The sequence below is a fragment of the Solanum lycopersicum genome, chromosome 3, assembly GCF_036512215.1.
Source record: "Solanum lycopersicum chromosome 3, SLM_r2.1".
Lineage (NCBI taxonomy): Eukaryota > Viridiplantae > Streptophyta > Magnoliopsida > Solanales > Solanaceae > Solanum > Solanum lycopersicum.
In genome coordinates, this window is record NC_090802.1 from 65,343,370 (window position 1) to 65,367,641 (window position 24,272).

At 33.0% G+C, this 24,272-nt stretch overlaps 3 protein-coding genes across 7 annotated transcripts; 1 reads left to right on the top strand and 2 right to left on the bottom strand.

Annotated features, from left to right (window-relative positions):
- Nucleotides 1–636: 636 nt before the first annotated feature.
- LOC101254287 (caffeoylshikimate esterase) lies at nt 637–3,039 on the bottom strand. Its single transcript, XM_004235674.5, has 2 exons — nt 2,406–3,039; nt 637–1,298 (listed from the first exon to the last, which is right to left on the bottom strand). Exons 1-2 carry the CDS (start codon nt 2,934–2,936, stop codon nt 846–848), a joined length of 984 nt encoding a protein of 327 aa, XP_004235722.1. The 5' UTR covers nt 2,937–3,039; the 3' UTR covers nt 637–845.
- An 8,834-nt stretch (nt 3,040–11,873) lies between these two features.
- On the top strand, nt 11,874–16,715 carry LOC101253985 (uncharacterized). Its single transcript, XM_004235673.5, has 7 exons — nt 11,874–12,589; nt 13,193–13,497; nt 13,793–14,473; nt 14,944–15,072; nt 15,352–15,555; nt 16,023–16,223; nt 16,342–16,715. The coding sequence occupies exons 1-7, from the start codon at nt 12,322–12,324 to the stop codon at nt 16,459–16,461; spliced, it is 1,908 nt and encodes a 635-aa protein (XP_004235721.2). The 5' UTR covers nt 11,874–12,321; the 3' UTR covers nt 16,462–16,715.
- A 438-nt stretch (nt 16,716–17,153) lies between these two features.
- LOC101253672 (BRAP2 RING ZnF UBP domain-containing protein 2) lies at nt 17,154–23,815 on the bottom strand. Of its 5 annotated transcripts, none has more exons than XR_003246150.2 (14): nt 23,464–23,792; nt 22,695–22,810; nt 22,497–22,605; nt 22,269–22,383; nt 21,553–21,650; nt 20,564–20,670; nt 19,144–19,393; nt 18,955–19,008; nt 18,599–18,748; nt 18,454–18,518; nt 18,072–18,221; nt 17,885–17,989; nt 17,631–17,685; nt 17,154–17,540 (listed from the first exon to the last, which is right to left on the bottom strand). XR_003246150.2 is itself a non-coding variant. In XM_004235672.5 (12 exons), exons 1-12 carry the CDS (start codon nt 23,587–23,589, stop codon nt 17,508–17,510), a joined length of 1,278 nt encoding a protein of 425 aa, XP_004235720.1. In that variant the 5' UTR covers nt 23,590–23,792; the 3' UTR covers nt 17,154–17,507. The 5 variants fall into 5 exon arrangements, 3 of the variants coding, with proteins under 3 accessions (XP_004235720.1, XP_069151493.1, XP_025885983.1); XR_011220182.1 differs by having other exon boundaries at nt 23,460–23,785; XM_004235672.5 differs by lacking the exons at nt 17,885–17,989; nt 18,072–18,221.
- Nucleotides 23,816–24,272: the final 457 nt, after the last annotated feature.

A 24,272-nucleotide genomic window follows, 5' to 3' on the forward strand; every position in this document is an offset into this window, starting at 1 on the left:
TCTTACAAAATGAATTAGGTTCGATACTTATAAGTAATATAATTTTATGATTTCTATAATGCTTTGATATTTTTTCTGAGTTTTGTCTGACATTATTGAAATATATTTAAATTATACTTACAAAATTATTTAAATGTGTATTTTAAATTTATTTAAATGCAAATTCATAAACTTACTTAGTTTGAACTCATATTAATAATAATAAATAAGTAATAGTTTACATATTATCAAGTCAACGTAATATAAGGATGCAAAAATATCACATATTCGATATGATTGTTGTTAAGTAGGGTCGACACTGATGAACTATATGTTTTTTATAATATTTTGATATCTACCCTCTCTAAAGTGTTTTGAGTTTTAATTATTATATTTTAAAATATTCAAATAAATAGCTTAAAGAAAGAAATAATGTCCCATGTTGCTTCTACCTACCTACCTATTGATTATTATGTTTCCCATTCCACCAGAAAATAATAGTAGTTGCCATGTGTTATAGAAATGTCAAACGATGCCTTTAGTTGAACTCTAAAATCTAACAAGTAGGTAACTGACAATGACATTGCACTGAGTCTTTTTGGAGTACCAGAAATAGGAATTCTACCAATAGCCAACCCTCTTACTTGATACATCACATTTTCAACAAACTACAATATATTACCAGACATTGAAACAGTAGCATATTCAATCAACAAGTTGAGACAATATTGTGGACGAATAATAATTAAAATTACTATGCTTTCTGTTAAGGATGTAGTTCGCCATATGTGATCCCCTCGACTATCAAATTTGTGGTCAAGCACCAAAGAATACATGGATTAAGCAGAGTTCAAAGTTGAAGAGTATTATGCAGAGCCATTGATTTTTGGACCATACCTCTCAACCCTCTCATCAATCCAAGCCCTCATATCAGCTAAAACAATAGCAACAGCATCGTCAGGCTCCCCTTGGATCAAAGAATGATACATTCCATCATAAATTTTGAGGGTCTTGTCCTCACTGCTTGCCTTCTCATACAGCAATTTAGAGCCCGTAGGGCATGCAAGACCATCCGAGGTACCATGCGCTGTCAAAAATGGAGCAGTCACCTTGTCGAAATTGTTTTGGACATATTCACATTGCCTGGCAATCTCCCTCATAGTTCCAACCCTTGGTTTCCCGGTGTATCTCCTGGGATTGCTTGCAATTATTTTCAGCTTCTCAGGGTCCCTGATAGCCTTGCCCACCATCTTGTTGTCCGGCATGGCAGCCCATGTATCGGCAAATCCAAATAGCAGTCCGTACATGAATAAATGTACCTATGTGTTGAAAAGTAAAGCTCTCATTATTGATATTTCCTTCACCAGAAATCCTAGTCCCCTTCTTTTCCAAAGAGTTGAATGAAGTAACTTTAGTCATGATTTCCAAATACATCATTAAAATTATGAATTAATACGTGGTATGAGTATAATTTAAGACTGACAATTTGATCAATTCACATTATAGGCGGGTTCAAGTGTTCCATCTCTTTTGTCCGTCGCACCAAGATTGATACCTTTCATACTTAAAAAACTACTTACTGTAATTTTTACACTGTTAATAAGTCATTACCTGAATTTTCTCTTAAGAATCAACATAACTCATCAGGAGTTCAACTAAATGCATAAAGAACAAGTTTAGCATTAACAGACTTATAGCCACTACAGAACAAAGATCAGCTGTCAATTTGAGATCTTACTGGCCTTTCACAGATTGGTCTCTCTTAAATCAGTAAGTATTTCTTATGAATCACAGGGATTACATGTTTAAAATACTCTTTCATTTCTTGAATTCAGAATTCAGTTCACTGCCATTAATGCGTCCGTTAGACCCTTTATCCGCTTAGAAGTGGATTCTAACCAATGAAGCAAGGATTCTAAGTCCTAAGTTCTAACTAGCTAAGCTTTGTGAACGGTGAACCTCTATCATAAAATTTGTTTTGTTTGAACAAATTAGACCCGAAGAGAGTAACAAATCAAGGTCCACCATCAGAGCTTAATAAAATCGAACAACAAAATTTGAAGAGTATGATCAATTCAGGAAGCATTGCTGATCTACCGAACCTCCTTCTCCTTCATTGCAGAATTACACGAACCAAAAGTTTAGCTCAACCGTTACGGGTTCAAAATATCTTACTATACCAAGTAGATTAAATTCACGCTAGAATGTTTTTAGCCTATGGCATGTTTGTTTCTCTGGTTTTATAAATCGGCTCGACAAAAAATCCTGCCTTCACCACTGCCGGGAAGGATTACTATATAGCATAAGTCATCAATGTATGGGCAGATAAAAGTGATCGCACTGATAAATTAGCACAAAAATATGGTGTAACAGGACAGAACGTACTGAGAAACAATCAAATAAACAGAATAGTAGCTAAAAAGTACCTTAGAAGGCTTCATAGGCTCGGGAATGACGAAAAGCGGGGCGGAGAAGATCAACCCGGTCCAAGTATCCGGCTCCGACTGTAAGTACATAAGCAATGTAGCAAGCCCACCCATAGATTCCCCGAACAGAAACGCCGGCAAATGCTTGTACTCATCGCTATTCCTCACGCTTTTGAAAAAGCACAAGGAAGTAGCAGCGGTCTTTTCCAAGTCTCCAGCGTAGCATCGGATTCCATCGGAGCGGCCGTGTCCGAGCAGATCCGCGGCAAACACAGCATAACCCCAACTTGCGTAACTAATGCATATCTTCTGAAATAGCCAACCGGTATCGGAGCCATATCCATGGGTCATGTAAACAGTGGCCTTAGGAGACACATTTGGGTCTAGTGGGAGAAATGATTGAGTGAAGAGCTTGCCGTTGGGTGTGTCGAAGTAAGATTTGGAGTTGCGCACTCCTTGAGAAGCATAGTACTCTTCCTCCGGCATATCGCCCCAGTAGTTAACTGCTGTTGCCGGAGCTTCCGACGCCATTTTTCCCGGTAGCTTGAAGTAGGTGGCGGACGGATATATTGGGAGTTGGTATGAAAATTTTGCGGTGATTGGGTGTTTTTATTCAAAGTGCTTTCACCAACTACTTCTAATTTATTTTTATTTTATTTTATACACGTCAATTTCAATTGTAGTCGTGGCCCCACTTGAGGGATTGGTGAAGGGAGTAGGTGAAGAGGCTACTCCTCTTCCAAAAAATAATTATGTATATATAAATATTTAGATCATTTTTTTAAAAAAAAAATAATTGTGACAATAAAAAAATAAAAGGAGAAAGTAATTTTCAAATACAAAAACGTGGCTCACGTATACTAACGCATTGTTTGGTTAGCGAAATAGGATAGAAAAGTTATTATATGGAATAACTAATTCCATTATTTATCAAATGTATAATATAATAATTTCCTATTTCAAAATTATTATCTCGTAATTCACCAACAAACAATGCATAAAAGGAGAAAATCAATGGGACGGTGAAGAAAATCTTTTTCTAATTATGTTTTTGAGATTATACAGATTGGAGTTTTTTGAAACTTTGATCATTTTACCTTTTTTAAGCGTAGGATGTTGAGATAAGAATGGACATGTTGTGCAATGGAATTATGTCTTAAATTATAAAGGATTATATTTATTTTCTTACATAATTATATATTCCCCTTTGTTTTTTCATGCGGCCGCAATTTGAACTCTAGAACTCATTTTAGTAAGAAAATTATGGAAATCATTAAACGTGTCATCAGTCCAAGGAATATGGTAATCTAATGTAAATGCATATTCAACAAGTCTATTATCTCTTTTCTAAATTGTGCAGTTAGAACATTAAGATGCCTTTTTACATAAGAAAAGTAGGTAAGACACATAACGAAAGTGGTCCTCTATTCTATTTAAATATATTTGAGCACGAAAAGAATAGTTCGATACACAAAACATTTTGTATTCATGTAAAATTTCGATACACAAAGTATTTGTATTCATACAAAATTTAAAGAAGAATCACACCTAAAAAAAAATATGATGGAGGGATTTTTCTTGATAAATGTGAATGGTAAAACCAACAATTCCATTCGTGAGTTATAAATCACACAATGATAATTATCCAAAATTTCACCTTCAAATTGTACCAAAACTAAGGAGTAAAATTAAGAAGCTATTTTCATGTTTTGAGTTTTAAAATAGAAAATACATGTTTCGTTGAAGCAAAGAATTGTATTAAATTTCATCCAAGTTGGACTCATGTTAGTGTGGCGCAACATGGTCTGGCTTTGTTTATTGGGGAAGTTTCGCGTATAGTCACTCTAAAATAGTTTAATTATGCTCAATAACTATAGATTGTTAATTACGATTCATGGCTACATGTTATAGAGAGGAGAATGGCGAGCGAGATTGGGAGGAGGAGAGAGGAAAATAGGTAAATTTGCATATGTATATCAGTTAGATAATTATATATCAGTTAAAATAGAAAGTAGATGTCTCGTTGAAGCAAAGAATTTGTATCAAATTTCATCCAAGTTGGGCTCATATAAGTGTGGCCCAACATGGTCTAGACTTTGTTAATTTGATTACATGTTTTTCCAAGAATTACCTCTATGACTTAATTCTCTTGGCAAACATTTCTAGAGCTTCAATGCTATCTAATTTGCACACTTACCCTTGATATATAAAAGAATGCTAGGCACAAGTTATGTCATGTAAAGCACAAGTTCATACTACTAACTTTATGCCCCAACCCACAAGTTATGTCTAAGGCATAAGTTCAATAAATAAACTTCTTAAATATAATATTCAAAAACTGGACTTATACCCCAAGCCACAACTTGTCTTAAGAAGTTCATTCTGTTGAACTTGTGCCCCAGGGCACAGTTTATGCCTAAGGCAGAAAAAAATATCAACTTATGTTTTATATTAACAAATATAAAACGTGAGTTGAATTTCTTATGTTATATTGTTCTAAAATGGAACTTTAAACTGAATTTCTTTAAGGTATATTCTTCTAAAATGAACTTATGCCTTATGGGCATAACCTGTGCCTTGCGATTTCTTTTTTAAAATATTAGAGGTGGTTTTATCTTTTGTTACGTTGAATGGGCAAAAATTTAAGTCCAGATAAAGAGTAAATTTTAGATTTATCAAACATAAAAATTATATTAGCGCTCTATAGCTATAATTGTGTTATTTCTGCTCCATAGCAAACTATGTTTTTCTAGAGCATCATATTTATATAAATCGTAGGCCGCATCTCGTTTGTATAAAGGCGCAACAATTGTATATACATATCGGTTAGATCATTGTATATATGTAACTACTATGTATATGTATCAATGATTGTGTTTGTATATCTGCATAAAAGTTGAATTTGTATAAGATTGAATCGAAATAAAACATTTGTATATCAAAATCTCTCTCTCTCTTTATACAACACAAATTATACATTGTAATTTGTATAATTTGTTTTTGTATAAAGTGAGAAAGACAAAAGAGAACTGGTAGGGGAAGACCTATATTTGTATAGTTATAAATGTATATGACAAATATATATATATACAGTTTTCTCTCGCTTTATACAAACACGAACACAATACATTTGTATTTGTATAAAGTGAGAGGCGAGGGAGATCAGGGAGACTAACGAATGAGATTTTTGGGGAAAGAGGCGAATGACCAGTGTTTGCTACGGATTAGAATTAAAAAAAATTATGGTTATCACATTTAATTTGAGTTAATAATTTGTTTTATATAATTTTCCTTTAAAACGTATTCCTTCTAATGACCTGTTTGGTTATAGCCCTAACTACAGCGATAAGGCCCAAAAGAAGTAGGTCTCTTGAACAAAATAGGCCCAATCTTTTACCAGATCTGTAACAAAACATGCACAGCCCACTTAACAGATACTAAACCATCTGAAAAAATCTACTTTCCACTTAGTTCGTGGAACCACTATTTAAAACATCGCTTCAAACGGAGTCGAAATTTAGAAATTATTTAAACCTGAGGTCCCAAGGATATTTTGCAGTTCAAAATTCTGATTCTAAACTTCGATAGTTTGAAACATCAGATACAACGGTCGGAGAAAAGAAGAAGCAATAGCAACTTGAGAAAATCTAAACTTTTGTCATTCAGTAAAACGTTTAAATTAAAAAAAAATTGAACTTTAAACGCAATGCAAAAATTAACTATTGAGTTGAATGGGAAGTTGGGGCAAATTAAAAACAGTGATTTACGTGACTAAACACTAGGTAGTTGTCTAAAAAGGAGAAACACTAGGTAAGTAGGTGAAATTAGTCTTAGTAAATTATGAATTATACCTTACTAATCATCATAATTAGCAGCAAATTACCCAAAGAGGTTAGTCGATAATGAACATTGCTCGCTGGACCTAGCTAGTCTATTTTAAATTAAATGTGTAATCTACATAAATAATACTCTAGTGAAACTCAATCATTCTCATTTTATGCCCAAACATATTTGAAATTAGTATTATAGGTTTCATTGTCATTTTGCCCTGGTTAATATATATTTTTTTTATTTTTAAGAAAAATTTAACATAATAAAGCAGTTCCAAAAAAAAAGAGACTGTACATAAGTCTGCAAGGAATCAAAATTATTGGTTTTAATTCCCATTCTTTTGAGAGAAACATTGAGAAGGATAGTTAAAGGTGCAGTGACAAATGTGGAAATGAAAACGGCAGTGAAATCCGCAAGAGGATATTTTCACTCACGAGAAGAACAACAGTAGAAACAATCGTGAAATTAGAATTTTCACTAAAAATTGACGTGGTTGAGTTTTTGTTATATATGTACATTAATGTAAAAGATTCAATCTTTATAAAGTTTTCGTGATATTTCGTTATGAACTAGTAATAATTATATATAATGAAAACATTTTAATATTTATTTTTAGGTAAAATATCCAAAAAAATGTGATATTTGGAAACTAAAAAATTAAGACTAATTATCTATTACAATAAATAAAGGAGTATATATAATTATAATTTATAACAATTTCTCTTGTCTCTCCTTTTGCTTTATTTCAAATTTTAGCCAGTTTTTGTCAATGCCGATTAAAGATATATATTATTATATGCATTATGGAAAATAGATGATATCTATGAATGGCGTATTAATTTAACAGTTTTATTTATTATAATTATAAAATTTTATGTTTTATTAATTTTATTATATTCGTTACTTTGTCTCCATTATTCTTTATTTTACCTAATTTTTCATACTTACATTAAAATTAACTAAATTTAAATTTGTGCTTTACGTGATTCATTTCTCTTCAAATATTATTCATTTTGAGAAGTACAATAATCGGAAGAAATGATCTAATGAAATAGTTTTTAAAAAATAGCAACTGAATTGTAAGAACTTTCGGCAGTTTCCTCTGCTTTTTTTGACCAAATTAACTTTTTTTTTAACGAGAAAATGTATAAATATCTTCTTAGTGGCACATTTTAATTAAACTAAGTGTTCTATTATTTTTGAGCTTTTTTTTTAATTTTATATACCTTTTTTAGCATACGTGACATCCAAATATCTCTCACGCGTCTCAATTGTAAGGAGTTACAGAGTGTGCCATGTAATACAAAAAATGCACAAAATTAAAAAAAATAAAATTCAAAAGCGTAATAGAACTTTAACTTAGTTAAGATGTATCTTTAAAATTTCGATAATATTCTAAAAGAATATTTATACATTTTCCATTATTTTTATAAAAAAAAATAGCCTTAGCATATTTGCCGCGTAATTTTATTAACAGTCTATTAAAGTGGAGTATATGCTACTTTTAATCTTCGAGACAACAAAAAATTATGAAAAGAAGGTGTCATGCGTGATAGGTAGGACTCATTAAATTTACATTGCTTTATTATTTAATAATATCATCATTTTAAAAGCACGGTTATGATAAATTAACTCAAGATGATATTATTATTATCACATTTGAATTCTAATGACTAGGTCCCCTATACAATTGATAGCCGTTATATATTATACACCGCCGAATGGAGAATTTAGTTAATTGCTATTACTACTCACTCTATCCAATTGCATTTATCTTTTAACTCACACTTTATTTTTAGAAAATAATACTAAGCTAATCGTATTTTAAAAATATTTAATATTAAATGTAAAATATAATAAAAATAATGACTTTCATCTTGATTAAATAAATTGTAACAATTAATACTTCGGTACATTCTTTTTAGAGTTAAATTACAAAAAATTTGACTGTCATTTTGTGATGTAATTTTTAATCATATTAATATGCAAAAACTTATTACTTATAGTACTTTTCATATAATTTTTAAATATTTTTTTTTAAATTTCGAAGAACGCGAAAAGGGAAAGAAAAGAAGTTGAGAGTAGAGGAATATAATGTTCCCTTGAAACAGTCAAGAAGAAACTGTTGGGAAAAAGTTCAAAAATCAGAGGTTAAAGTTTAAAATTTGAAAGGAACAGGACACTGAACAAAACTCTCACGCCTCAGCAATATGCCAAGCAATGAAACAAACTTCAGAATATTTAATTAATCACTTAAAAAGTCAACCAGTAAAAATTGATGGTTACACACACAATTAACTTCTTCCTTTTTTTAAATTTTATTATTATTATTATGTGGTTGGTGGCATACTGTCCAAAAAGAATCAAATTTAACCTTATATGAAATTTATTAAATAAAAAATTAATTTACTTCCATCCATTGAAAAGTATATATTTTTGTAATGAAGCATCTTTTAATCACAAAATTCCAGAACTATCATGTGCTAATTTCATCGGTATATTTTTAAAAAAAATTGGGGTTGGGGTAATAAGAAAGAAATAAAAATGTGAGGGATCAGATGGACGTCCAATAAGTCAACCAATTAAATTATTTATTTAATTAAAAATAAGTTATTTTAAAATTAGTATTCTAAGATTAAGTTATTTTAGGATTATTTATTTAAGAATTAGTTATTCTTGGATAGCTTATCCCTATGTGATATCAATTGGGATAATTAGTTATCCCAAATATAGCAATCAACCAAGATTCAAAAATTTTATTTTATCACTATTTTCTTATCATATAACTATTTATTTTTATCTCTTATATCAAACTATCTTAATTCTATGATACATATATATAATTACGCTATAGATAAATAAATAAAAAATAACTTAGACAAATATTCTCATTGGAACCAACCGAAAAGAGTTACTGTGGAGTTGGTGGTCTCACTTTTGTGAAGCAATACAAAGACTAAAGAGGGCCTAGCTATCAAATTCTCCATTTAATGGATTTATCAGCTGGCATTTGGTCCCAGCTAAATCCTTTATCTGTCTCTGATATTAATCTCCTCTTACAAGTGGTTATTCACCCGACACCATTAGAATTTTAAATTTAAATTGTTACGAGGAAAGAAATATTTGTAATTTAAACATTGCACACATCAAAATACTTGTAACAGAAAAGATTCGAGTTACTAGAACGGATGAAATCTATAAAGCTTGTTGTTTGAATAAATTATAAATATAGAGTATGCAAAAAAAAAAACATATTAATAGCTAATATAGAATATAGGGATAAATTTTAATTAGATTACGTTCAATTGTTTGAAAAATAGTATCCGTGTGAATTGTGAGTTGACACAAGTAGGAGATAATATCACAACAATTAAGAGCATTTTCGAGTTATTTTAGTTTAGCAATTGATATCTAAATTCATAGAAATAAGTATAGGGATATGAAGGAGTGATCAGTGATTATGCAGACCCCATGACTTGTAGTTTTTGGCGTACACATAAATACTCTATCTAAACAGTTACTAGTATAAAAATTATCTCATGATATATTTTTATTAGTATGAGATATTCTGAATTTTTAAAAATAAACTAGATTTAAAGTGAACAATATTATATTGTATTTCTTAGAAATATGTTTCCTGTTCTTGTTATAATAATGTCGTAGGAAACAAAAATGGAAATTGGTAAAAAAAGAGAATAAAGGCAAAGTTAAAGTTAGGTGATATGGCCGTTACGTTGTGGGCTGAAATAACAAAACAAGTGCAGAAATTTTGGTGTTATTACGGGACAAATTGAAATGTGGCAGAGAGAGTGGGACACGATCCAGACGTGACTCATAAAATATAGTATATTTGCTTATACAAATTTGTGGTCCCGACAGCCCACTATCTTCTGCGAAACTAACGGCCTCTCGTTACTATATAAACTGCGGTGATTTTTATCGTAGTTAAAATTTTGAGTTTATAATTAAATTATTCGCATACGAAAACAAAAGATAAACAGGATACGTTTGAAATTCAATTCATTTGCCGCCGAATACTACTCACTTGTAAACAATTGTTATACACGTGTTTCGTCACATCATGACAACACAATGCTTAGTAGTAGTATATATAATTTGAATGTCAAAACACAATACTAAATTTTAGTTTAAACTCGAGCTACAAAGCTTTTATACATGTGTAAAATAATAAATATATAAAAGAATTAAGTTTGATAATTAGAAATCAAAATATTTGAGAAGATAAGTGTGAGAAAATTAAAGTTTGAAAAAATTGATATCATAACTGGTGAGTAATTATACCTTCACAATGAATGCATAATTTGTTAATTTTTATATGTATTAAGTAACATGTTAAGTATTTATAAATTTTATTTGTCATCCTTATTAATATTGTATTTGCAATATAAACTTTAAATTCTGAATTTGTCTCACGTGATATGGATAATTGTTTTTTATTAGTATCCATCCTCTCTCTTCATGGTCTATGTAATTTATATATCCATGCAAGCCTGGCAAATGACAAGCACTAACAAACATTCTTGTACTAATCGTTCTTAAACAATAATTAGTGTCTTCCAAAAACATATTAAAGCATCTAATTAAGCCGTTATTCAAACTTATAAAAGACAAAAATCACTAAACATAGTATTAGAAAAGTAGTTTATCTCAATATTTGATTACTAAATTCATCACCTAACAAGATGATTGTTCTTTACCAGCTGAATTTCGTTGTAAGGAACGGATTTTATTGCTTCTACTCTTTTGTCCTTTCATACATTAAATCACCTTATACTATTTTCTGTTTTTAATTTAAATAAAAATACTACTAATATTATTTTCTCTCTCACATTATAGATTAAATCATTATAAACAAATCTTATAAATCTAGAAAAACTTAGACGTATACCCAAATATCATTGTCACCAAAGATTTATAAAACTACCTGGTCTTCAAACCTTTCATTTTTTTAATGAATTTTTGAACTTTTTGTTTTTCAAAGTATAGTACTAAATTGTAATCATTAAAAAGTTGTGGGGAAAGAAGAGATTTTTTTAAAAAAAGGAGGACGTTAAGGGGAAAGAAGAATGTTTTTGAAATTCAGAAAAGATACGAGTAAAGATAATGGCAACTCATTTTCAATTGAAAAAAAGCTGCCAGGCAGGTAAATGGGCCATCGTTAACCAATTCCAGCACTTTCAACTTTTATTTTTTTTTATATTGGAAAGAAAAGTTTTTTTTTTTTTTTCAAACCTGGTGTCAAACTTAATTCTTTCAAATATCAAAAGAAAAAAAAAAAGGAAGTTCCTTTTTTATCTTCCATGTTGCTGTAAACTTATATATAAAATTAATACAATTTTAAAAATTTAAAAATAGGATTTGTATGATAACAAATCTATTAGAATTCTACGTATATAAATCTTATTTTTATTTTAAAAATATTAAATAAATTATTTACGAAGAACCCATAATCAAATAACCATATACAAACAAATAAATAAAACAATAATAATACCAAAAACTAAAAAGGAATAAAAATAACCCAATTTTCTACTAATCTTTTATCTTGATCATTCACTCGGCGCTAGAAAAGAAAAAAAATCGATACAAACGAAGTAGGACCAAAAAGATATGAAAAAAACTAAAATTTAAATTATTTAATTTCCATAAAATAAAAGGTGGTAAAGAGGAAAAAAAAAAGAGAAATACAACTGGAAACACACACAAATAAATTAGAAAGAGTGAGAACAAAAACTCCGGCGACCGCCTCTCTCTCTGTTTAAAAATATCTGCTCGTTATAGCTAAGTAAAACAGTTATATAATCTGCATTTCCTCGCTTTAAGCTTTCAACAACTGAAACCCTAAGCACACTGAGACTATAAGAATCCATAGTTACCGTTTTTTATTCGCCGGCGACATATGTCCGTTGAGCCGCCGTATCATACCTCCGGTTTCATTCCGCTTGCGATCTGTCAATATTCGCCAAATGTACCTGAATTGTATGCGATGAGTTGTTAAGGCAGGAGGAAAACTGTTATTTTTTTTTTTTTTTGGTAATGTGCATTGTTTGACTTGGAATTACGAATGGCTTCCATGGGGAAAGGAGGGTTGGAGAAGTTAAGGAGATGTTTGAGGACTATATATTTCATGGTGGTGATGTTGGTATCGCTGTTGATGTTATCGGCGCCGGTGATGGTGGTAATAGGGGATGTTCTGCTACCGAGTGTGTTGATTTCTAGTTTTACGTGCGTAAGGTGTTACAGTTTTAAAGAGCATTTGCAGAGATATGACTTCAGAACTTCCTTGATGGATATTCCTCTCGTTTCAATCCTGAGATCTCTTATCATCTCCTGTACGTGCTTATTTACAAATTCCTTATTCAATTTTTTCTAGTTACTGTGCATTTTACATAATTTTGAGCATTCATTCGAGTTCAGTATGCTCCTTCTCGTTTTAGTAAGTTTTTTCCAGTTCTTTTGTAGTTTTGCCACTTTGGAATGGGATTTTAGGTATGTCAGTATCCTTTGTATTTTAGGTTGGTAAATCGAATTAGCAACTCCAATTGCAACATACTGAAATATATTGCTGAAAATTAGAAGAGTCAATTTCTCGCATGGTCACTCAACTAATAGTTTTTATCTCAGATAGTAGCTTTCTTTGTTGAGAAAAAGTTGGAACCAAGAAGAAAGTTGAGTTTTTGAGATACTAACAATTAGCTGAGTGATAATCTAAGAAGTCAACTCTAAGGTTAGATCATTTTCGCCCAGTCATTCCCTTCTTCTTCTATGGAGATTTAATAAAAAAAGACTTCATTCTATTTTGTGTATTAGTTCAAAATGTCTTGATGTTTATGATTCAAATTGGAATTGTTTCTTAGGGAAGTGGTACTTTTTATTGGTTGTGTTTCTTGGTTATTTTTGCCTCCAGAACTAATCCATATTAGTTTTGATGATAGGTGTTTATTCTATGTGTGATGGACCTGCTCTCTCACATGGACCATATCTCGGAACTGCTACATTTTGTTCCATGATATCCATTGTTCTTCTTTCCGTAAAGGCTAGTGTTTTCTCTGGCTCATACTTGGAGGCTGAAGCTTCATCTGCTATCTCAAAGCAAAAGCTTCATTTGAACAAGTCATGGGGGATGCCTGTGTTGTTTCTATCATCTATAGTCTTTGCTGTTGGACATGTTGTTGTTGCCTATAGAACAAGCTGTCGAGCCAGGAGGAAACTCTTGTTTCACCGAATTGACCCCGAAGCTGTAAGTTGTTATGTTTTCCCCCTTCTAGTTTTCTTAAAGACACATGCTAATCATCGGTGACACCGACTGGACTGTTCTAATTTGCATATTTTTTGAAAGAAGCTAACAACTTTTCCAACTGAATGGGGTCTGATTAAAAGATATTTATCTAAGTGTGATACTTGTGATTTGTCCAAGAAAATGTTAACTATGTGAAGATAATCGCTGGTGTTGGTTTATTGATTTACTCATTGACTGAAGAAGCAATTTAATGGAACCTATAAGTTTGTAACAATTGATTTATTGGAAATGTCAGGTCCTTCCTTGTAAAGTTGTTTTCTCTGCATACAATAAAGTACCACGATCTCCAACTCCTTCCGCTGGGAAAGTATCATCAAAATGTGATATTGAAATGAGGAGGAAACTTGCAGGATCAGCTCGCAATGACGGGGAAATCCCTGCTAAACTGCTTGCTGATGTTGACAGCTTATTTATTTCTTGCTTAGGGCTTACTCTTCATTACAAACTTAGGTTGCCTGGATCACCTTGCCGTTCCTTGTCCTCCACAGCCCATGTAAACAGATCACTAAATCTTACATCAAATGTGGATTATTGTATTCGGAGGAGCTACAGTAGTCAATATCCTGCAAACTGTCTCTCCACACCTTTATTAGATGGTTTTCAAACTTCCCCCATCCTGTCTGAAGAAATTCCTAGTCTCAACCTCGATGAAGTTGGTGATGGCGATCCAGTTAATAGTTCAGGTTCTCCTCGTCCTATTCAAGATCTGGAAGGTAATGGTCAGTTTGGAATTGTTCTGATACATGGTTTCGGTGGTGGGGTCTTCTCTTGGAGAAATGTGATGGGAGTACTAGCTCAGCAGGTAGGTTGTGCAGTCACTGCCTTTGACAGGCCAGGATGGGGATTGACATCTAGGCCTTTCCGAACAGACTGGGAGGAGAATCATTTGCCCAATCCCTACACGATTGATGCTCAGGTAATGGCTCACTTTTCAATTTTTTGCTTCAAGGGACCATTGTCAGCATGAAATCAAACAAGAGAGGTGACAGTAAAGAATTGAAAATATATAACAGCGGAATTACCGATCATTGTTAGGGGTGGGGGGATGATGACTGAATTACCCATTAAGCTGCAAGTACCGGAAGAACGAGTCTGTAAACTTTAGCACATATGTTAAACAGAGTGGTCAAGGCTCTAATTCCAGGAGTTTATGTATATGTGTGTAATCTATATGCTTGTATACGTAGTACACTTGGGGAATTTCCTTTAACTTTGAGAACAGATGACTGTGAACATATCCTTTTTCAATTAGTATTAGAGAGTCTGACTGTTGGGCTATAGTTTGTCCTTCATTCGGACAAATACTTGTAATGATCTTAGTGGCTATTATTTTCATTTTATATGTCCTGTCTTTTGTTTTTTGACAGTTGAAATTTCACTTGTCAGGTTGATATGCTTCTGTCCTTCTGTTCAGAGATGGGTTTTACTTCAGTTGTACTTGTTGGCCATGATGATGGTGGATTACTTGCACTAAAGGCTGCACAAAGAGTCCAGTCATCCACAAATTTTGTTAATGTGAGTGGTCGGGGTGTGTGTTTTAACATGTTTTAATTGGCATGAGTGTTATTGTCACTGGATGAATTGGTAACCTGGTAAATTATGATTCAGTCTTGAGAAAATATGTCAGTAGGGCCGCTTTTTTGTATATGCTTATCCATTTAATATCCTCGTTGAAGAAGAGTGTGAAATCTTGGGTACCCTTAGTTTTGAATATCAATTGCTGATGAACTATGGTATCTATTATAAAATTGTTCATTGCTTTGACGATTTTACTACTTTTGCCTTCTATAATAGGTTAAGATCAAGGGGATTGTATTATTGGGTGTTAGCCTGTCAAGAGAACTGGTTCCTGCCTTCGCAAGAGTATTATTACGCACTTCACTTGGAAAAAAGCACTTGGTGCGGCCTCTTTTGCGAACAGAAATTACTCAAGTTGTTAATAGACGAGCATGGTATGACACAACAAAGTTGACAACTGAGGTTTTGAGCTTATACAAGGTATGTGTTCTTATTCTTGAAATGTTGAGTGTGCTAATTTTTTGTTTGATTGACAAGAAACATCTAATCTGTTGTCTATAAATTTCATATCTTCATTTTGTGTATCTGGGATGCATGATATTATAGCCCTTTTAATATAGACCTCTTCCCTTTTTCTTCCTAACCTCCACTTAACAATATATGATAAAAAAAATAATATTTGTGAGGGTTCAACTTTTGATATGGATGAACAGAAACCATTATGGATAAGTTTTAGAAGATCACACTCCCTAAACAGTACAGTATTCTCTTATATATGTGTAATAGATTGCCATCGTCAATATGGAAGTACTTACCACTTCTGGGCATAGAAGATGCCAACAGTTTTTCTTACTAAATGGTTTCAGGTCCCTTCTTTTCAGCATCTTTACACTTTCCATAGATATCATATTCCAATCTTAATCGCTTCTGCTTGTTTATTTAATCAGGCACCATTATGTGTGGAAGGTTGGGATGAAGCACTCCATGAGATAGGAAAACAATCATATGAGACAGTCCTCTCCCCAGAAAGGGCAGCAGCACTGCTAAAAGCAGTTGAAAGTTTACCAGTTTTGGTGATTGGGGGAGCTGAAGATGCAGTGGTACCTTTAAAGTCTGTTCAAGCTATGGCTTCAAAACTTGTAAATTCTGTGAGTTGTTTCGATCTCTTTATATTCATGGAAACTGCATTTTATGAGCTTTCTTCAGGATAAAAGCATAAAGTTATTAGTCTCAGGCTATTAACTGTGGTGTCTATTTAACGTACAGAGACTGGTTGCTATATCGGGATGTGGTCATCTGCCGCATGAGGAGTGTCCCAAGGTATTGTTAGCGGCTATGTCACCCTTCATCAATAGAATTTTAGCTGAGCAACTGCTACACCAATAGGGTTCTCTATGTCAAGTCAAGCAGCAGCATCCTGTGGATTGTATTGTTCTTCTATAAAATTTACTCAGAAGGTAGCCAATCTTTAGGTAGCTTGAGGCTCTGCTTTAGAGCTTTTAGTTTTAGTTTCACCGATCCTTGAGCTTGTTTCCTAGTTTCTTCTTTCATCATTGGTCATGTTATCCCCACATAAGGAGTGGAGATAACTTTTTTATGTACATATTCTTTCAGCAAAAAAGTGCAGCGTATTTCCCTAAGGTGAATCTGTTTCCATCTCTCTTCCTTTAGACTAACAACACACAAAAATTAAATTCCGGGAATACATTTTCTATCCATATTCTTAATCATTTTAGTTAACTTTGATTTTATCGTCGTGGTCAATCAGTTTCTTAATAAAAAAGACAGAGTGAAAAAATGATTCTTGTTATTACTTGAATAGTATAAGAATATTTTTGCCCACTTAGATAATATAGAAATGCACATTAAATTTTTGAATCTTTCTTTTGATCAGCGTATTGACTTTCATTTGTTACATCAAGAAGATGGAACACTTATTACGATGATACTTTCTGTGATTTGCCACGTTTCCAGGGAGGATATTTTTCTCGAGGAAAAAGAAGTTGCAAGAATCTTCGTCCATCCCCATTATAATCCTTGAACTAATTGGCGTGTGAACTTCAATCTTGCAACTACTGTCCAACTAAAAGTAAATTTCACATTGCAGCATTATGATTCACCTTTTGTTTGCAATAAAGTTTATAGTTGTTTGAAGCACTGTCAAAACAATTTACACAAGGTTACTCTATAGACTAGTAATATTGTACTGTGGAGGAGGGAAAATGTATTTTCACTTTAGCACTTTGATCAATACTGGTGTAAGATCCCAGGCTGTTTTCCCTTGACACTCGACTTCAAGGTCTCTTTGTCACTGCGCTTTGCAGATGCATCTACACTCCAGGTAGGCTGTCAATCCGATGGAATTGTTTGATGTTAAAGGTTATCTTCGTCCTTCATTTCATGATTTGCTATGACATCCCTTTAAATTCATTCTATGTATCGATGGACTCCATCAAAGTGGCAATCTGCAGCTCAAACATAAGAGCAATCACATTTACGCATAGACAACAACTAAAGTATGCAACTCCAGTTGACTATAGGCGATATCAACTTACCTGTTCCTCCAATTCGGATATCTCCTCATCCTTCATTTTCAAAGCCGCCTTCTCCCTGAAAGTTAAATGTTAGAAGATAAAATAGGCAAGTACATGACAAAATTGGGAAGCAATAATAGCATTTCTGGATGAATGCACATGAAGTTGGTCTGAAGTACTTGATCATTCATTACAAGAAAAAAAAAAAAAACTCTGCCTTATGCTGAGTCCAGCTATTTCCTCATAGAGTATATCAACTTTGTAAGAAAACCAACCGAGTCTAGAATTTTGCACTAGCGGCATATTCTTCTCTTAGAACCAGATCTTTGAGAAGCAGTTATCACAAAGCAACAAAAACGAGTTCCCAAACCAATACATATCTGAAAGAAGCAATTCTAAAATTTATTAGAAGCCTCGTTTAATGTCAAGAGGTGAATTTTTTTAAAAGAAAACAATATATACCTATGTGGAATTTGGAACCTTGAGAAAATATGATTATCTGATGAGAAAGAGAAACTCCCAGTGTTTCCTGGAGTTTATTTCTTATTATATATATGACGTGATGTTGCTATTTCATATCCTAGTCAGAGAAGTTACAGTGAATGAATCCTTCTAAAAACCATAACGAAGCACAACATGCAAAAAGAAAGTTGATGTCAATCAGTACAAAATTGCAGTTCTTGTGATCCACCTATGTGGAAATTGTGAAAATACTATCAGTTATGTAGAAAATAAAAGAACAAACATTTGAAGAAAAGTGGGTTGATGGGTGAAAGAGTTCTGACAGATATATTTCCTGCCATTGCCTCAGAAGAGGACACATGACAACAAGGAAAGATAATACCTTTCTTCAATTTCCAATATCTTGGCTTCCCATATCTCCTTGTTCCTCGTAAGATTGTCATTGATCTAGAGGTTCAAAGCCAAAAGATTCAGGTTTAAAATCCGCAGAAATCAAATGGTGATTAATAGACTTCAAAAGTACTCACGTCATCATGGAATTTCTTCTCTTCAACGCATTTGTCCAAACGAACTTTTAACTTCATTAACCTTGGATTCTGGCATAGAACTTTCTCAACAGCTTCCTTAGTTTCCCTTTCAATTTCTTCTTCAGCCTCTTGCAATAAGGACTCAAAGTACTGCAATCAAAAGCAGAAGCTATTAATACAGTAAATAGAATGCAGTTGTTCTAAACTACACAGTAAATAGAATGCAGTTGTTCTAAACTACACAGTAAATAGAATGCAGTTGTTCTAAACTATCATCAGTATCTCTACATTCAAATGAGTAGCCAGAATCGAAAATATTCGTGACAGTCAGATCAATAAACAAGGGAAAACTTAACCATTTTTTGATCCTCCAGTTGGGAAGTCAGGAGATCATTGTACTCGTTCACAATCTGCAGAAACAAAATTTGAAGATTAGCGAGGATTCCAAGTAAAGTAGGAGAATGACCAAAGCAATCCAAAATTAAGCATTTGACTAGATGAAAAAGTGTACACGAGAAAAAAAATACAAGTTAAGAGACACATACAGCTTCAACTTTGCTGTTTAAAATAGTCTCGCTGAACCCAGGATCTGTACCACACTCGCAGCTGCAGCAGCCATCACTATCATGATGACCATGGTGGTTGAGCTCAACCAGCTTCCCATCAGTTTTAGACTGAATCAAACGGTGAACATAGTTATCCCCTGCGTAGTCCCAGACACGCCGTGTTTCTAATTCAAGTGCATAGCAATGTTGTGTCTCCTTCCAGTGCCTTGTAGCATGAGCCTCTTTATATCTATAGAAAAATAAGCATGAAGAACATTCATAACCAACTCCAGTACTTATCTGGCAGTCAAAAAGATGATATTGTCTTTTAGGTCTTCAAAATTATTTATATAGCTCCACCAAGCACTTCTCTCTTAAATTCTCTATTATGTATATTTTTAATTTTTTTAATGACAAGGGAAACCCGCAGCCGCTACACCTTGGGTGCGCACAAGGTAAGAACCCCGCTCCTATGCAATAGCTCGCAAACCATATAGGAGGTAACCCACACTAGGTAAGTCCGGTATGACAAGCTCGACCCGGAAGGCAAACCCCTTACTTTCATTGGCAAGGGGTTTCGAACTTGAGACCTCCAACCTGGAAGTTCCAAGCCGATACCACAGGAGCTTGAGACCTCCAACATGTATATAGAAATTGAGTTTTGGTTGTCATTAAAAATATTTTGCAAGTTATCATTTAAAACTCATTTTAAGAATAACTAGATAATATTTTACGAATTTGATATAAAATCTACCTCCATTTTTAATAATTATGTTTTTGTATTACTTGCATGAGTATATGCTTACAAATATTTCACCCTCTTTCAATTGTGTAATAAATTTTCTAGTTTTGATTGCTATTTATTAAAAGTACTGATACAAATAAAGTATATCATTCTATCTTTTTTATTCCGCTCAATTATTTTATTATTCAAAGTAATAATTTATATGCTTGATTACTACTTCTGTTCCTTTTGGAAATAGCCTCTCTACCTCCCCGAGCTAGTGCTAAGGTCTACGTACAGTCTAACCTCCCAGACCCCACCTAGTGGGATTTAATCGGGTATATTGTTGTTATTTACTACTTTTGTTTTCTTCACTGCGAAAGTGAAAAATTCCCCTTGAGGGAAAAAAAGAGGAAGGTGTTTATGATATAGGTAAGTCCATAAAATTAAATTTAGAAACGAGAAAAACATCATGATAATTAAAACCAAAAGAACCAAAAGAAAAGAGAGTATGTTGATAATATAGAGGGTGTATATACTTAAAAAGAAATGTCTACTGTTCAAACTTGGAGGACTTTGATTCTTAAAGGAATTTTCAAACTTATAGGAGTTTGATTCACTCGCAAAGTTATTTTGGTATAAGAAGATCAAACTTCAAATAGAATGGTCAAATAACAAGAGAGATAGCATTATTACCTTCCACACCCAACAAAACCACAAATAACACACATCCATAGATTTTCTGGTGATTGACAGATAGAACATGTTGAGTTTCCAGGCTGCTGCTGACAATATCGGCATACCTGAGAGAATTTGTTTTAGTTGAGTCAGCTAATTTCTTTTAATACTTCAGTCTTCAAATGAGATACATATTTTCTAACCAATGCTGGTATATGATATCTAAAAACCAGCTTAACTACAGGAAAAAAAAATTCTCCCCTCACTGTTAATCAAGTGGCATGACCCTATTTATACTGTTTTCGGCGATTGGATGCATACGTCCTCTCAAGTATATGAGAGTTTTCTTCACTAGGAACCAGGGTTATATACATTCATCAAACAGTCTAACTTAACCTGATTATCTGACTGCTAATTAACCAAATAACTTTCGGATAAGCAACTTATCAAAACTTGCAATAGAATCAAAACTCTTGGAACTTTAAAACCTTGTAGTGCCAATATAATCAAAATCAACCAAAGGGTAGCGGCTGCATGTTTCCTTTGTCATAAAAAAAATATATATATAATCAAAATTCAACCCTACACTATTAGCCACATCTGATTCAAAGTTCATCATTAAGAAAAGAGAAAGAAACTACTCATGTTGAAAATTATTGATATTAGATATAGTGGGAATGTTGAAAATCATTCTCTAAGCTAATAGCTATCTGAATTCTGAAGAAGCACCAAAGGGTGTACCAAGTAGTCAAGATGTGGGTGAAAAACCTGGAGGCGGGGTTCAAATATCAACAACAAAAAAAAAAAAAGCTAGATTATTTTGTCCCATCTGCCTAAGCCTTGGAGGGCAGCGTTACCCAAAACCTGTGAGAGTGGAAGGTAGCCGGTACCAGCGAAATAGTCTTGGTGTATGCAAACTTTCCCAAACACCATCTTTATCAAACAAAAAGTTATATGAAGAATATATCAAACATATGGTGGAAAGATAAAAGTACGGTATTACTTACGGGGCATGAAGAATCTGTCCATTTTGAAATACATGAACAATGAAAGGAATGATTACAAATGGTTGTGAGAATTCCACTTGTATCCTGGTCCAATCTCTCTGGAAAATGCACAGGAATTAAGATACATATGAGTGGAAAACCATTTTGTTTAATTTCATAAGATACAAAAAAAAATCACCTAGTGTTCTTGTCTCTATTGGGATTTGAACCCGAGATATCATGATTATCAATCAACTTTATTGACCACTAGGTCACACCCTTGGGTGCTCAAAAAACTATAATAAAATAGAACTCCTAAAAACATCCCTCATTGATACTGGTCTTGAATCCTTGCTCTAGTGGAGAACTCAATGATGACCTGGTATTAGAACTCTTAAAACCTACTAGAACTCTCTATTTAACTAAGAAGATACAATCAACCCAAAAAGAAAAACTTATCTCTAAGATCATACTAACCAGCTATATGAAAGCTAATATATGATATTCTCATGGCCTTAATCACCACATGCTATAATTGATAGCAAATGGTAAACTTTTACTTTTATATGTTAAAATGGAAGTTACAAACATTTTGGAGGAAAATGAATGAAGATGAAAATCTCTAACATGTTGAAGCGAATCGCACAGTAGATGTGCTCAGTTGTTGAAAAAGTAAACTCCAAGATGAAGGCATTTCCAAAATATAAAGCATTTTGAAACTAGATTAGGTAAAATACCGAGACAAACAGGACAGAATGGTTGCTCTGTAGAGCTTGCAGGTAATGACTGAGTGTGCTCAATTGAGCCGGTGTAATGCACATCAGCAGCAAATAGCACATCGCACGTCTCCTCCTGCAAGCAAAGAAAAAAATAAGAAAGAGTGGAGTATGAAAAGAAGCTGGTAACAGATGTTATGAGATACCTAATTGATGTCACAGCAAGAGAGAACTTTTGACCAACAATACCTCAAGAGATGAAAATCTTCTACCACTAAAATGCTTGTGAAAAGTATCTGCAGCTTTCTGCTCATCAAACCTGATCAATATACTGTAACAATCTTCCATACCATCATTCCTAGAGGAGTACACATAAGATACCAAAGTTCAGAAGGAATCACAAGCAACCAGTTAAATAATGTCCTCATAAATTCTAGGAGAGAGTACCTGACAATTCGCATTTCCAACATATGTTGAACAAATGAACCACAAAACTGACAAAAGTCTGAATATGTCATGTGATTCGGAACACATAGAACACAGAGGAGAGGTTTTCTTTCCACCTAGAGACAATAACAATGACACCAGATAAGTTGTTGAACTTCATTCCTAGAGGATCAACATGGATGGTGGGAATTCATAAAGTCAATCCTAAGGCGTTTTTGTAGTTTTCATTTCTCACAGATATTGACCATTCGTTAATTACAAAACTTAGACCTATTATTGATCTACAGTTTTGAAAAACAGCATAAGATAAAATGATGTATACTAAGCGCAACAAGAATATTCATAGCTACTAGAATTTGAATGTAAAGTCAAAATGTTACTGAATTGGAGCCTTAGAGCATGAAAAACTATTAGGTTTATCTGGTTGTATTCTATTTTCTTACTAACACGTCCAAGTGCCGTAATAAAACAAGTCTCTCACGATTCAAGTTGGTTTGGAAGTATAGAATTATCAACAGAATTGTTAATTCAGAATCTTTAGCACCACCAACATATGGTAAAGCAAAACTGCAGTCATCTTCCACAGTAATTCTCAGATATACTAAAAGGCAACATAATTGTACGTATCATTATCAGATGAAGCGCAAAAGAGAATAAATACGAATCAACAACCACAAACTAGTCGGATGGAAGAAAACCTAGGTTTTAGGAAAAAAAATCAAACAATCAAGGAAGGAATTGAAGGATTGGAATCGGAATGCTTACTTACAGGTAAGTGAGAAGCAACATCGTTGGAGAAGAGATGCATGACGCCTCTAGTTTCTTCGATGCGAGGGTTTCCAGAAGAAAAATAGAACACCTCAGTCAAATTACACATGGACGTTGAAGAATCCATCACGATTTCTGCCCGGATTAGCTCCTCCACGCCCACGCTACGTATTGAAATTGATTCTGGCTATAATTTCTCTTGTATGGAAGACGATCAATTTTTTGAGATGTCAAGTGTAAGTAATTTATACTCTTTTATCATATTTAATAGGAGTCCAAAAAGTGGATCGCTAATACATTTTTGAACTTTATAAAATTCATTTGGATCATAGAAAAGGTCAATAATTCGTTTTTATTAGACTACTAAAGCAGAGAGAGTATTTCGTTAATTGATTTAGGAAAATGCACAATTATTTTTCACTGAGATTACGGGCATATGTTAAGGGTTACTCGTGCATCATTCCATTGATTTATATAAAACTTAAATTAGATTATTAATTTACAATCTCACGTGAACAAAATATGTCTAAGTTACAAGCTTAATAATATATCATTATTCGTGTGTTGTAAAAATTAAATAAATGATACATAAATTAGTAATATATGAAAAAGTAAATCATGTATAATTAAATTCTACTTAACTAATTATATATTATTAATATTTGTCTAACATTAACTTGCCATTCAACTTTAGAGGTCATTTGGTCGGTGAGATTAAGTGACATTTACTTATGGTCTATAGATATTATTTAAAAAATTTCTTTACACTATTAGCTCTCTCGTATTAAAGGGGAGTCATCTCAAACATTA